The following is a 15,945-nucleotide window of genomic DNA, read 5'->3' on the forward strand; positions in this document are numbered from 1 at the left end:
TAGATCTCCCTGAGGTTTGTTCAGAGGAAACTTTTCCAAGATGCAAAATATCAGAAGTTTAAAGTGTCAAGTCAATTAGGAATCTTTTCTGCTGCTTAAGAATAGCTGTACTATTGTACACAGAATTGTAGATTGTACATAGAATTGTACATTACATTGCTGTAATACTACAGTATTTACAGTTTATTTTTAAATATATGGCTAAAGGACAGTACTGCCTCTCAAATAAAAACCAGTTTTTGTTACACATGGTTTTTAGAATAGGTTTTCAAATTATCAAAATATGGTTCCAAAACCACATAAAATAGCTGAAAATGTTTATACGTGGAAAATATAATTTCAGAATTGCCAGTTCACTGGTTGTGTATATTTGGAATGTTACTGGGTGTTTATATGAGAAACAATACTTGAATTCATTCCTTTATTGAGACAGATAAGCTTTCTTTGTTTTTAATCAGACACAGTAGCAGTACTTGGTGTTAGTCGCTAATGCACATTATATGTTGGGATGCAATGCGAATAAAAGTTGTTTTTTTGTTACAGAAACTAATCTCTGAAGTGAAAATTCAAGTGGATAACCAGATCCAAGATCTTAATTTCAATATCACTGCAATCTGTCCTGATGGAAGTAAAAAAACAGGCATGGAAGGATGTAAAAATGTGGGATATAATGAAGAAGTATGTTGAGATTTCTCATTCTTTAAGGAATTCAGATACTTATTTTTCTCTTTGGTTGGTTTTCAATGGTGTTAAATCTTATAAGGATTTATTGCAACTGAAAATGGATATTTGTGATTTGTGGTCACAGACTCTCTATTATTCTCTGGTTCTGTTTTTCCTGAATCTTATTTTAATTCTCACTAATCTCATAGAACTAAGGCTCAAAGCTTTGCCCAAAAGCTAACGTCCATTGAAACTCTCCTCCTTAGTCCATCACTGGACACAATTGTGATGTTCATTGTGATGAGTTTTGTATTTTAAGAGGGTGAAAGATAATCACCCAGTGGGAAAGGATCATTAGAATTCTTGCTCCTTGGATCGGTATGAGACTCCACCTTTGACTCTGTGTGTGTTATAAAGTAGTCTTCTGTGTGGATAATTAGTGCATTTTCTAAATGAAATACATAAAATGCCTTATCCCTGTCTGGGCCAGTGCCACCTACTGAATAAAATTGGTTTTAAAACTGGAATATCACACACAGAGAAAATGCAGGGGAAGATGACGTCTGGCTAATATAAAGAATGTGGTTTTCTTCCCAGAACAACTTCTCTGTGCCTTGATATATTTATTTGGTTACTTGGACTAGCAGAGCAACTCATTTTACTTGCCAGGAAGAGGTCTGTGTTTCTGGAGTGTAGGGTCAAGAGGTTTTTTTCCTTCTTGCCGTGTACACGTGGCTCAGCTGATGTGATGTTATTTGTGTCTATGTGTAGAAACAACCTTACAAATGAGTAGATTAAATGTGTGAATTCTGAGTATGTTAATTGAAATGTATTTTATACGTTTCTAAATTTGTCTGCGTGATTTGCTGCTGTTTAGCTCATACAGTTTGAGGAGATTTGCTATGTTTTTTCTTCTTAATTCATCTTTTCTACAGTGTTGTGTCCTGTGCAAGTCATAAGAAATAGGACTGGAATTTGTTCTGTTTAATGAAAAGAAAAATATTTAGATCTGCTTCTTTTTAATAAAAAGCCAAGCCAGTTGATTGTAAAAGATTACATGTGGTCCTAAAGCTAACAGCAGTTGAAAATGAGCCATCCTCAAGAGATTAAATTATTTTTAACCATAAATCCTCCTTTCAGTATTTGTTTGCAGGCAAAGTGCTTTTCCTTAATTCTCACATTCCTTTCATTGTCTAATCCTTCTTCCTTCCTTTTCTTACCAAAACACAAAAGTGTATTATATTCTGGAAGAGTCCTACGGCCTCTTTAGGGGTTGCAAAACTAAGTTTGGCTGTCAGTGAGTGTCAATGTTCACACTGTCATAACTGTATAGTTGTATTATGTTTAGTCTTTCTGCTACTGTGTTCAGATCTGTCAAATTTCATGGCTTGTGTGCAAGATATTATTTGCCCTTCTCTCCCATTTCCCGGCCATTCTTCCAGTACTGTATTGTACATGAAGACTGTATTTTCTAGCAGGATTCTGTGTTGAATAAAAAGGACATTCTCTAGCTGCAGGCTTTCCTCCCCACGTGATGTGCACCTGCCATATGAATTAATGCATATCCACACTTTTGCCCTGTAACCTAATGGAGGAAGTCTGATGCACAGGGATTCTAGGCAGCTGAGAGGTATGTGTATAGGGGCACATTTTTACAAAAAGAGGAAAAGAAAAGGGAGTGACAAAACCTTTATGTACACTCGATACTACAGTTAACGAAGTGCATGCCTTTCCGCACAACAGTCTTCTACTGTTGTTCGTGTATGCTGCCACAGCCCAGCTCATCACAAAGATGCCATTGTCAAACAAGAGGTTGGCTATTCTAGTGTGGGGGTGCGGCGGGAGGGGGAGAAGACTGTAAGAAATGAATGCGGATAGTCTTTGTGGATAGTTTCAGCCTCTTCTGCAATCAGTTCTTACGTTTCCATATCTGCTGTTTGATTTAGAAATCTTTGTTCTTAGAGGATAAAGAGTAGAGTGAAAATACTCGCTTCTCTTGGGCTCTCTTATCACCTTTTTTCTCTTTTTTTTTCTTTCCTTAGTTATATTTGCTTTGTGAGGAGTCTAAGAAAAATCGTTTTCAGTCAGCAGGCTAAAAAGCTGTACTGAGAAGATCCTTTCAAAAACCCACCAGTCAAAAACAAACAAACAAACAAAACCCAAGTGCCAAATACAAAGATTGCTCTGCAGTGAATGTATTACAGATGTCAAAGATGTTGAAGAGTTTTGGTAGGGATGGATGCTAGCTCAACGGAAGTTGCCTAGAGCACCAAAATCATCCGGGGTCCCATGCCAGAACAGCAGAAAGCTAAGGGGGCTGCTGCTGCAGCTGACACTGTCAGGGGTGAGGAAACAGGGGCTGGTGGCTGTAGCCGTGGAAGGGGGACGTGACTAGGGAATGGGTGCTGGATTCTCTCAGAGCAGCACTTGCTGTATGCCCAGGGCTGCAGCAAGAGCAGCAAGGCCAGCTAATTGCAGTACTCTCGATTCCCACTTGGACCTTTCACTCTGTGACCTCTTCTCCTTACTCTCTAAGTGGCAAAAACTCAGTGGCAAAAACAAGCTGCTGCTAAGGCCTGAGCCAGTTCTCTATTTTAGTAGAAGTAGAGAGAACTGTCCTAAAAATCTGGTGTATTTTACGTTGGCACAGATTGTTTCTGCAACAGGAACATTCATTATAGATTCCCTTTAGGAAGAGTGTCTCTGCTTCTAATGTGCGTATTGTCTTGCACCATCAAGTCCCAATTCTGATCAGAGTATTTCTATAATATGCACATAATAGATATGTCAAATAAAAGCAGGATAATAATAATGATAATTCTGTGAGTATTTAACTTGTACTTAACTTTTCTGCAGTCATGCCTCCATAACATGAAATGTAGACTGCTATCATTCTTTTACTGTTAGGGTTTTAATTGTATTTGTGATGCTTGTCATTACTGGTATGTCATATTTCACAAATAGCCACCATGTATTTTGTCCTTACTACCTAGTACACATACATACATAATGTAAAATTCTGATTTACTTATGTGTTGAAAATTTTAAGCAATTTATAGGAAATAATAATGATGTAAAATCTGTATTTCTTCTTAGGTGCTTTTCAATGTCTCTGTTAAAATGAAAGGATGTCATACAACTGGAGGAAGAAAATATGTGATACTTAAGCCTATTGGTTTCAATGAAACCACCATCATTAATGTACATAAAAACTGTGCCTGTCAGTGTGGAGACAGTGCAAGGCACAAAAGGGTTTGTGCTGAGGAAACTTTTCCTGATGGTGAACAATCCCATTGCAGTGACGCTAACTGTAATTCCAATAGAGATACATTTGCTTCTGAGCGGTGCAGACCACACCAGGACCAGCCCATCTGCAGTGGTCAAGGAGACTGCATAGATGGCAAATGTTTCTGTTACAAAAACAAGCTGGGCAAGGTATATGGCACATACTGTGAAATGGATGATTTTTCCTGCCCGTATCATCATGGAAGCTTGTGTTCTGGTAAGCTGCAGAATTTAAGTCTGTGTTTTGTTTTGCTTTGCTTTGTTTTGTTTCTCAAGCTTGTATTATATACATTAGACAGCTGGAAATAGTGATATAAGGCTGCCAAACGCAGGATTTCTATTACAAAATGGCAATCCTGGGCTTTCTTAGCTGCAGATCTATGCATTGTCTTCTAAACTTTGGCACTGCATTTTAGGGGTTTTACTGAGATTGTTTGTAACTTTATCCATTTCAACACTTAAGTCTCGAAATTCTTCAAAGGTAACAATACTGATATCTTGGGTAAGACAGTTTTATTTTTCCAGAAAATATGTTGATGCATTTCAGTCTAATTGGGAACATAAGATACTAGCAGATTATGAGGAACCCTAACTTCCAAATGAGGTTTTGATTTTTTAGCATCCTAAATCAGTCTCATCAGAGATATTTTTTAGTATTTGAAATCAAGTATTAATCTATGTTAACAGTGTCCAGAACACTTGCTTCAAGTAATGGACAGTGTTAAGTGGCACATAAACAAGGAGAGTTATTAGAAATCCTTAGTCCTTTTTGTGGCCCACTTCCTATTCATAAACAAAAGCATGCAAATGAAAATTGTGTGCGAAACAAGTACAAAACATGTACTTTTCAGGTAATATTAGTAAGGAAAAATGGGACTGAATCAGCATCGTTACTGTATCTGTACCAGAACATATATATATTTTTTTTCCTTTGGAAGTAATTTTTTTAAGTATTTTGTACTGCTATTCTGCATCACTATATTTACCAAGGAGTAAATTGAGCAACAGATTTTTTAGCTACAGTGGGATAAATTTAGAGTAATGCTATTGACCTTAGTAGAGTTGTTTTGGTTTAGCTCTGTTTCTGACTATCAACTTTGCGTAAAAGGAAGAGAAATAACGTTACATAATCCTTTAAATACTTCATTACAGCACGAAGAGTTATGGTTTGTGTTCTCACTCTTCTCCTCCTCCCCCCGCTGCACCAACTAGGTTTGCAAATTTAGTATTTCTTAACATAAGCAGACCTTTCAAATTTATAAACTCCTAAAGCCTGAGATGTGATGCCTGTTAGAAGAAGAAGCAGGGAGATCTGTTTCTAAGATGTACTGGAAGTTCCTGTGCATGATGTAGTCCTGCCTAGTGGAGACACAAGGAGAACCTGTGCCACAGTGCCACAGTTGAGCAATGTGCCTCTCAGTGGGATGTTTTGCAGTGGAGAGCTTTGCAGTGCACTGTCCTATGAGCCTCTTCCTCCTCCTCTCCAGCCAAAAAAGGGGGCAGCCTACACTTTGCCTTCACTACCGTTTAGGGCATCCTATGTGTTAAATGCAGCTGTCTATCTGCAGCTGGCTTGTGAATCCCTGGAGCACAAGAAAGACTGTCACACTGTGCGTGTGAAATTTGGGTACTGCCAAGGCATAATGGAGATCTCATGTGGTTTGTTAGATTTTCATATGCTTTTTGCACTCTCTGTTTCCTGAAGGTGCTTTCCCACCCTATAAAAAATGTGTATAAACATTATCAGCCTGTCAGTTGGACACCTACTTAAATGTAATACAACATGGAAAACACATGGACTTTGCCCTAAAGCTCCCACTGCTTTGCCTAGAAAAATATAGAGGCCACCAGGGATTTTTCATAGCCTTTGAACCCTTGAGGCGGTGCATTTTAAATTCTTATTAAACAAGCTACAGTTCATAAATACAGCATATCCACCTATCCAGCTCAGTCTTCTTTCCTTTAGAATGGTAGAAAGGTATTATTATAATACATGTTCGTGAGAAGAAAACAAAAATCCAAACTGGCATATGGACATGAACTTGAAATTCCTTCTGCCCCAAATCTTGTAGTTTATTTGAATTTAATGCTTTCTTGCTAAAGAGGAGAACTTTGTTTAGTTTGCTTGCAGACTGTTTTCCTGATAGTTGTATAATCTTTAATCCCAGCTGCTTTGATGCAAGGGCAGCAGGGAAAATTCTAGTAAACCATTTTACCGGGAGATAAGGTAACAGCTTTTGCTCAAAATAGCAACAAACAGCAGGCATAAATATGTATCATTCTGGAAATTTCAGGCTGAAGTGGTAACACTTAAAAACTTCTTAGCAAGCCAAAGTCTAAGTTAGCTCTGTTAGCTAAGTTTCCTTAAGTCTCTAGCAATAGTGATACAAATGTATGCATATAAAAATCGACTTTCTGTGTTTTCCTAAAAGCATATGATTTAAGATTATCTGATGTTGTAGGTAATGGTGAATGTGAAGCTGGTAAATGTAAATGCTTTGCTGGCTGGGAAGGTGACCGTTGCCAATGTTCATCACAATCAGCAAAACACTGCCTGACTTCAAAGGGCCAGGTTTGCAGTGGAAGAGGAAATTGTGTATGTGGAAAGTGTGAGTGCACTGATCCAAGAAGCTTTGGTCGTTTGTGTGAATATTGCCCTACTTGTAACAGTGCCTGTGAAGAAAACTGGTATGTTTCTTGTGCTAGACTTGACTTGTTGACTGTACACTGTTCCAAGAGAAGAAATATTCCTGCTGGGCTAAATGCATGCTGTATTTCTTAGGTGTTTGGCCTGCGTGAAATTGAAATTTCTACTTGAGACTTTTTTCTATGCATTTGAGGGGTTTGCACTGGCAATTAAGAGCTGCATGCCCACATGTATTCACCAATCTGTGTTCAACTTTCAGCTTTCTACAGTTAAAGGAGGTGTGTCTTATAAAGGTGGCTTTGTAATACTATAGTCTTGCCATATATATTAAAGAATGGTTCTTTATATGAAATCCTCTGGGTAGGAAATAAAACTCATAACTGTGGAGTTTTAAAGGTGGACACTAGATCCTACTCTTGTACGCCACAAAATCCAAAAGTGTTTTCCATGTTTGTTTTTGCATACAGGTCACTGATGATTCCACTCCTTGTGCTCCCCAAACGAAGCGAGGAGGTTGAACAGGAGTGGTGCCTGCTCATTGCCATTCCCATGGGTTGGCAGAGCAGACTGGTCTTACTCAGAGGACAACATTGGCTGTTACTCAAACTATTTAGTTTTTGCTGTGCTAGTTTTAAAATACATCATTTTTCTTTATCCCTGCCCAGGAAGGGGCAATGAGGAGGCAGAAGTCAGCAGCCAGAGAAGTTCAGACTGCTCTGTTGGTGGCCCACTGATGGTGCTGGTTTAAAGAGCACATAAAATGCTGTGCCTGGGCACAGTTCTTCTGGGCCCTCCTGTGAGAGCACGTAATCTTCCGAACCCCGCTGTAGTTGATAAGGTGACAGATCAGCTTTTAGTTGGAAAGGGAAGCATGATCAAAATCTAATTATTTATTAGTACTCAGTTGAATTACAGATCATCTGGTGAATATACTTGGGGATAAAAGCTGGATCAGGTCTAAAAAGGTGACTTCACTAGATAAAATGCAGTTATGCTTGCTGGCTCAGACTTGTTCAAAGTGACTGTGAAATATATGCCCGTAATAAATTTGGAAGGTGGCATAGCTTCATTAAAAATTCAGTCAAGGCTTTTTCAATATCATTTGTAATGTCCATCTTCTGCAGAGCTATGAGGTGAAATTAGTAAGACTGAGCCCTATAGGTAAGAGAGAGCTGTAAGACTGAATTAGAGGCTGACACCTGAAGAAGGGGTGGGTTCTTAGCTACAACCCTAAAACACACATCAAAAAATGCAGAGCAGGGGCCAGATAAAGGTGGCTTAAAGCCAAAGATATCTGTGTTATTTTACTACTTTTCACCAATTGGTTTTAAGAAGTATCACAGGGAGAAAATGCTGAGAGAGGCGTCACATTTCAGAAAAAAATAAATAAATGTCGCAATGTTTTTACTAACAAAAGGAAAACATTATGTGCAAATGATACTTCAGCCTGTTGATACAATCTTTTCAAAGGAAGTGCAGATAAAAACAAGGTTTTTTAAATACATTTTTCTTTTACAGGAATTGTGTTCAATGCCATTATCCTAACAACGCATCTCAAGCTGTACTTGACCAGTGTAAGACCTCATGCACTTACATGTTGCATTATATTGACCACACTTCAGGTATGTGATATTTTCTAGCTAATTTTAGAAAATCTGTCAGGATTAATAATAGAATTCACCACTGTTTTAATGTTTTTCAGAAGTATGTCAGCATTATTACAATAACAAAGAAAACAGGAAAAAGAATAAAATCATTCCTAGCTTCAGGGAAAGTGAAGATAAATAATAACAGGAAATGTGATTGGCAAGCATTGCTACATCAGATTTCCCAGCTCCTTGAGAAGTCGCATCTAATAATAATGAATCCTGCCGGATCAATGCTTAAAGAAATATTTATAAAAATCTATTATGGCATCTGTATGTTTTATTACTTTGGATATGTTTATATTATTTGACATTACCAGAAACAAAGAATAATCAAGTAGAATGCTTACCTCGCTCCAGTAATGTTTAAGTATGCCTTTCAAGTACACACAACTGTACATTTATGAGAGCTGTGAGAGAATAAAATCATTTTTAATAAAATCCTGTAAATCTTAACCAGGTCCAGACTACAACAAAAATGCAGGTATATGGTTACTTTCTGTCAGTTGACATTTTTGTATGTTTTTTTTTGTTTTACAGAAGCTCATAAATGATAACACTTATTGAGAATACTAGTCTCATGAGCATAGTATTAATTAGAGGAAAGCCTATTGTGAGAGGGATGGCCAGTGGAGAGAGCATTGGAAAAGGAATCAAAAAAACATGTTCTCCCTCACAGTATGCCTGTGATTAGCTCTATAACTTTGTGAAAATTAAACTGTCTTGGCCCCTTACTTCTATAACAATTTGTCTCTTTTTCAGCTGTAAACTCATAGCTTTACAGATAATTTATGGTGGCTACTACAATGAAGCCTTAATCTTAGTTCTGTAGATTAAAGGAGTAATAGTGCTTGATCTTCTTTCTATAGCTCATCTTAACTGGAATTGCATTTCTTGAAATATACTACTTTAAAAGCCTGCGAATGGCAAACACGAGTTATTTTCCCTTAACTTTTATCAAGACGTTGTTACATTTAAGTTAACATTAAATGTAATTTAAATTTTAGGTTACTTAAATGCAATTTAAATTTTAGTTAATTTGCTAAATTAATGTGCAGTGAGAAATACAAAAGTTTTTTAGGGCTGCGCCTAGTCCATATTTTAGGCTTTACACTTGTGTTTTCCTTTTGTTGCAGAATGTTTCTCTGGACGAAGCTACTTTAGAATCTTTTCCATAATCTTTATAGTTACATTTCTGATTGGGTTGCTTACTGTACTTATCATCAGGCAGATAATTCTGCAGTGGAATAGCAATAAAGTTAAGTCTTCAGCTGATTACAGAGTATCTGCAACAAAGAAGGTAATTGATTTCAGAGCCATCATATTCGGTAATTTTTTCTTGTGCAAAAAAAGTTAGCGAAATGTTGATAAAAATTGTATCTTCTCCTTCAAGGATAAGATGTTTTTGCCTACTGTTTGTACAAGAACAGTAACATACAGACGTGACAAACCAGAAGAAATAAATATCGACATCAGCAAGTTACGATTAAACGAAACTTTCAAGTGTGAATTCTGAAGACAGTGTGTTTTCTGCAAATGTCTATTTTCATCCTTTTCTACTTTTTAAAAGTTACCTTTTGTACTCTGTAAGAGTCTTGATTGTTGCTGTTTGGTTTTGTCATGCATTTTGTTGAATACTGTAACAAAGTGACATGTAAGCATAGTCACATAATGTGACTATGTTTGAAACTATAGCTGCTGTATTTTTTTGAAAGAGAAATGTGCATTACTACTGTTCAGGAACATTAGTGTTGATGTAGCACTTTAATGTATTCTAATTTATTTAGTTATGGCATAGAATGTAGATATGAACAGGTCTGACAAAGCACTGATCTCACTCCACATGTAGCTAGTACTGATAAGCTCTGTGAGAATGGACAAAAACTGTGACTGAACTATTAATATTGCTGTATATTGTGGCAATAGATGAAACTTCAAATACTCTTAAATAGAGTGAATGGTACTTTTATAGTTCTCTCAGTTGACTAAATTCCATTGATATGTTTGTTTTAGCCTCTTAGCTTTTCCTCATTACTAAATAAAAATGACTGGATTAAATGACTGCTTAGTTACACTGGTGTGTGTATAGTTGTGTGTGTGTGTGTGTGTGTGTATATATATATATATATACACATACAGATACACACCCGTGCACACATACAGATAAATATGTATATAATACAATTTTTAATCTATTCATGATGGTGTCACTTAAAGATAGTTTACATCTGATAAAGAGAATAATTTTTAGCTTTTTTACTTGTTTCAAAATAAAAACTTTTATAGAAATTTTAAGATATGTGAAAACTGAGTGCAAACAGAAAATGAGAGAGTTTCTCTCACCAGCAGCATAGTCTACAGAGTAATCACTTCTGGCTAACTTCACCTCTGGAGTTAGCAGCATCAACTCTATTGCAATCAGATAAATTACACCAGAGCTGTATTTGGTTTGCTAGCTACATGTCAGTGTTTTGCCAAATAAGGGCTCTGTTCTTTTTGAATGTCAGACGTAAGTCTGATTTTCCACATATGCTCTTTTTTTCTGTGTAAAATCAGTTGACAGGATTAGTTTTCTTGAATCCTTACTTAACCACTTTAATTTTTGTGACTGTGCATTGAGAAATGTGTCCAATGTGGTATGAAAAAGTATCTGCAGTTCAAAAGAAGGTGGGGAAAATAGGAGTCATTTTTCTCAAGAGAATATGTTAGTTGACTTCATAAACATAGGATCAAATTCTGCCTTCAGAAACGAGCAAAAACTCTTCTAAACACAGTGGGACCAATGTAAGCTTATCTGAGAGCAGAATTTAAGCTACAAGGTCAGCCAGAAACATTTTCTTACCCTGAAGCAGGCTGTAGTGCTGCAAGACATGTTATTGCCATATGCTATTTGAAAGGGTCAACTAACAGTCCAATTTACTTATTTTATGCTGCCAAAACCATAGGAAGTCCTGATGAACCTCTTTGAAATGTGCACTAAGGTCTAGCTGGCAAAAAAGTCATCTCAGAAGACAGTCTGCAGTATATCATTTTAGCAGTATTAATTACTGATACTAAATATTGGTCCGTACTTACAACAGGTAAGAGTCACAGAAACGTCTTTATATGCCATTTCTACAAATGTATAATATTAATATTTCCTATTCTGTACATTTTCTGTACTGCAAATTCCCACTGAAATCTGAGAAGTATACGTGCAAAAAGAAGGCAGGATGTATAACAGATGATGAGTGTTATGCAAGGGTTCACAGTGAATTACTTGGGCCAAGGATCAAATGAGGGATTAAGAAAAATAATATAGAAACAGTGGGCTCTCCATTGACTTATCCTAAAAGCTTTAGATTTTAGGGCCTGTTTTTAAACATTTTATAAACTGCACCATTAAATGTTTCTAAAGCAGTCTTCACAGTAGTACCTGAGCTTCTTACCATGCAGTTAAAAGTGTCTCATTTAAAGAAAAGAGGAATTCCTTACCACAGACTCTATCACAGAGTGTCTACACAGACACACTCACTATCATGTTATTTACAGATTAATTCTATATGAAGAATTGTTCTATAATATATCAACTATACTTTAAACTCTATTTTATTTTTAAAACAGAACAGCATAGAACCATTTTCTTCCTGTGGAAATTAACGGAGTCTAGACCATTGGGATTAATCCCACTTAATCCAGTGGGATTAAGATAAACTATCTGTAAGAGATTACTTAATATTGTCCTTGTCACAATTAGTATTTTTAAGTGAGTAGAAAACAGGGTGCCTGGTTATCTGTTTAACATAAGAACAACAAAACTATTAAAAGCTGAACTGAAAATATTTGAATATTTAACAAAAGATGTAGTTATGCTCTTGAAAGAATGGGATACCATTTTTTTCACAAAAAGGATTCCTCAGAATGTATTTCCCATAATAGCCGTTAGACCATTCAGTGAAGTGATAGCTATTGGTTTTTTTTTTAATTAATTTTCACTGTTAGACAGAGTTCAAGTGCAGGGGTGGGGGACAGCGGGGCAATGGAGCTGCGTTTGTTGCAGGAGGAAGATTTGAGTGGTAACACTTTATCTTTCAGGCACATCACATTGCTACTACTTTCCTTCTGCAGCACTGTTCCAGTGCTGCCTGAGAGGGGCCAGCCAGTGTTTTGTTATCAGAACACCTGCCTGAACATTCAATCCGCTCTGGTAAATGGAGCAGGCTCGCAGGACAAACTGCACTGTAAGCTACTTGCTGTCCTAAATTAAAAAAAAAAAAAGGGGGGGGGGGAGGAACGGGAGGCGGAAATGAAAGAAAAAAGCAGGGAGTGGGGGAGGTTCTTCCATCTCCCTTGTTGCTCTGCTGTATTGTGGAGGGGTTATGAGTGGGCTAGTGAAAAAGAATAAGCTGCTGCTAATGTGACAGGTCAAGGCTTTTAGAGGGCCCGTGGGGAGCGTATACAGAGCAGAATCCTTGGGAGAGGCTTTGTTTCTATGGATGAAATCTCTCCATGAGAAACTGTGGCTTTACTTCCTACTTGTTTCTCTCTGCCTTTGACCATGTTTTTTAGAAGAGCTGCTGCAGGAGATGAATAGCCAAACAAAAACCTCACTATTTAGGGAGCTGCGTTCCCTCAGCACATGACCTTAAATGAGAAAGCAGCCTGTAATTCACAAGGAATTTGCTCAGCAATTGCAGAATGACTGTGCTTTCTATAGTGCTTAATGTGGGAGATATTACAGACAAATTAGTTCATATTAGTTTTCAGGGTATTCTGCGTCAAAGATGCTCATAAAAATGGGAGCGGGGGGTGGGGGGAGGGGGCAGAAATCTAGCCTCAGAATAGACAGCTCTAAATTTCTTAAATAAAACTTTTTATACTAGGCTCCTACACAAAATGAAAAAAAAATAATAATTCGACCACGTGCCTATACCCAAAAATATACCATCGCCCGGTGTGGTACTTCATCATTGGTTTAGGTTTGTGTTTTTTTTTTTTTTAGATTTTTCATCCCACAAGCAGAAATTTACATGACTCTTCAAAGCATATTTGTTAATTGTAAAATTTGTAGGTATAATTTTCTAATTCTAATTCCATTTTTTTTCATTTAACTGTCTTTTTGTGTAACATTTCAGAAATGGTACATGTTTATACAATTAAAAAAATGTGCTTTCTGGTTCAGATTTTTAAAAAGACACAGAATTGAAGAAATATTGATTATCTCTAAGCACCATGGTCACGTTAAAAACATCACTATAGATGCGTGTGGGAAAATAGCTGGTTCATCTAGAAAACGTACACATGGTATGCAAGGAATTTTCATTGTGCCCAGCTGAAATTCCCTTACATTCACAAGCAATGTTGAAAGTGGACCTTAAAAAGGAAGGATATTTGTATAGGCATAGTTTACATTTTACCCACTATTTTCAACTGGATTCATTTTTTCCTCTGTGTGGTGTCGTCAAAATCTGCTATGTGACGTATTCTTCAGATTGCATTGGAAGAAATAGTTTTCCTAGTCTGATCAAATATATTTGCTTTCGGCTTAGCGTACATACATAAATGTACATGAATTGCAAACTGTGGGACTGAAGCGGCTTTAGGCAACCCTTAGTCCTGGAAGCAGCCATCAGGACTAGTGATGCCCAAGGCTGAAAGAGATGCAAGGACCTGCTGCTGCCTTTGCAGGAACCTGAAGAGCGGTGGCATCTTAAGCAGGGCATAGTACGTCCTGGAGTGTATCCTAGGTGTCTTCCTTAAAGAGATCACGCTCAGAGGCCATACTTCCCTATTGGTCAGGGCAGGAAACCTGTTGAAAGCAGGCTGGCTTGGCAGAGTGATGCCTTATCTATCCTAGGTGCTTAGCCAACCATTGGAAATGCATTATGCGCAGTCTGTATTCCTCAGCCACGCAGGCTTTTTGCATCTTTTCTGCTCATTGACTTCCCCCCTCCTCAGGATCTGCACCAGCCATGAGTAATGTGAGCTGTAGCTGGGAAAAGGCACTTCTCGTAGATGAATCTGCTTGGAATTTTACTTGAAAGTACCAAGGGATGGGAGCTTAGTGAACTGTTTCCTAATTAAGTAGAATACATAAATCAATGCTGAATGAAATTTACTCTGGTCTAATTATGAATGAAATGTAGTTACAGTATTCTTGCAGTGCATTTGAAATGGAGAAGATTTATGTGGTAAGCAGGAATAAAGCAGTAATTAAGGAGAACACTACTTTTTAGTCATGATTTTTACACTGCTCAATGAACAAACCTCTTATGGATATTACAGAGAACTGAAATTCATGGAGAGGAAAAAAGGTTAAAATTAGTTAGCATGAATAAATTTCCATAGTGAGCCAAATCGGTGAGGTATAAATGAGTGCAAGCCAGCACAGAATGATTGATCTTACTGAAAGAAAAAAAAAAAAACCTAAACTAAAACAAAGACATTCTTAAGCTTTAGCAATGCTGTGGTGGATTGCATGCTCTCTTTGTTTTCTTTTCTGCACACACTCTTGAAAAAAGGTACCTAATTATTAAAAATAAATGAACAAATGTCTAGCACTTGTTAAAAAATGGATTCAACACAAATCTTAATGTGTAATCCTGATATTTATCTTGTTTTGGAGCTGTTTCAGTTACATTTTGAAGGGAGAGGGTGAAAGGGGAAAGAGTCATTTGGGAAGGCATTAGTGTTGGATGAATCCACTGTGCTAACACCTTTTTCATTTTTACCTACTACTGCTTCAAAAATTAAAGCTACTTTAACGTGTCTTAGTTAGCAATGGTGTGACAACTATTAATAATACTACATATTTTGTTTTTAACGTTCTATTTAACATATACTACCTTTTGTAAAAAATATATGCAGATAAATAATGTTTCTGTAGATTTTATGCATAGAGAATGTTAGTAAGGGAAGAGATTTTAAATATATGTATAACTTACTGTTTTTTCCCATTTTAAATGATACTTTTAAATCACTACTTTTGTTTGTCTGGAAATATACTGAATATTTTATTATTTAAAATAGTATACTTTTATAGCTGTTTATTAATTTTGGTTGACTACTAACTTCTATTTTGATATTTATTAATGAGTTGACACTGTAGTATACTGAGATGTTTATTTTTCTATCAATCAGAGCTGTAACAACTATGACATGGCATTATTTTAATGCAACATCATTGTACTTGCTCTCTAAAAAATAAAATCAATAATTAATCCATGTGGAATTTTCATATTTTTAATGCTTAGTAAATATGTGATAACTTGAGGAAGAGGTGTTGGCCTCTTTTTTATAACATAAAGCTGTTCCATTAAGGGGTGTAAATATGTCCACAAGAGGAAGTGTATGATTACAGTGGTTTTAAAATGAAATAAAATTATAAGGAGAGAGAAATCAAAATATGAAAAAGTACTGTGTTTATTAGAGGTAGATAAGCAGAGGAATGCATGTTCAGGACAAACTTTGAGAATGTGGGAAGAAATAGGTGAGCAGTGACCACTTTGGAAGTACAGCTGCTTAACTTTGTGCTACCCAATTGACACCTTAACGCAGCTTGTAGGGGACAAGAAGATCCTTCTTATAGAAATAATTTGTCAATTAATAGGTTGTTACAGTACCCTTTCTTTTGCTTTGCTCTAACTGGGCAGTAGAGGAGCTAGTGCTCTGGGAATGGGTGAATTCTGAGCAGATGCCTCATCTGTGCCACCTACGGCAGCGTTA

General features: G+C 36.8%; 1 protein-coding gene across 4 annotated transcripts in view; it reads left to right on the top strand.

The window, feature by feature from the left end:
- The window catches only part of ITGB8 (integrin subunit beta 8), a 51,485-nt gene extending 36,041 nt beyond the window's left edge, over positions 1-15,444 (top strand). For 3 of the 4 annotated variants that reach the window (XM_068935054.1, XM_068935055.1, XM_068935057.1), the window contains exons 9-14: positions 544-678; positions 3,760-4,165; positions 6,411-6,636; positions 8,114-8,217; positions 9,378-9,541; positions 9,635-15,444. In XM_068935054.1, the coding sequence (XP_068791155.1) occupies positions 544-678; positions 3,760-4,165; positions 6,411-6,636; positions 8,114-8,217; positions 9,378-9,541; positions 9,635-9,757 (1,158 nt within the window). In that variant the 3' untranslated portion in view covers positions 9,758-15,444. Of the gene's footprint in view, positions 1-543; positions 679-3,759; positions 4,166-6,410; positions 6,637-8,113; positions 8,218-8,297; positions 9,341-9,377; positions 9,542-9,634 lie in introns of those variants that run through there. The other variant, XM_068935058.1, reaches the window with a different exon arrangement.
- The last annotated feature ends 501 nt before the right edge of the window (positions 15,445-15,945 follow it).

Source organism: Struthio camelus, chromosome 2 (assembly GCF_040807025.1).
Source record: "Struthio camelus isolate bStrCam1 chromosome 2, bStrCam1.hap1, whole genome shotgun sequence".
NCBI lineage: Eukaryota > Metazoa > Chordata > Aves > Struthioniformes > Struthionidae > Struthio > Struthio camelus.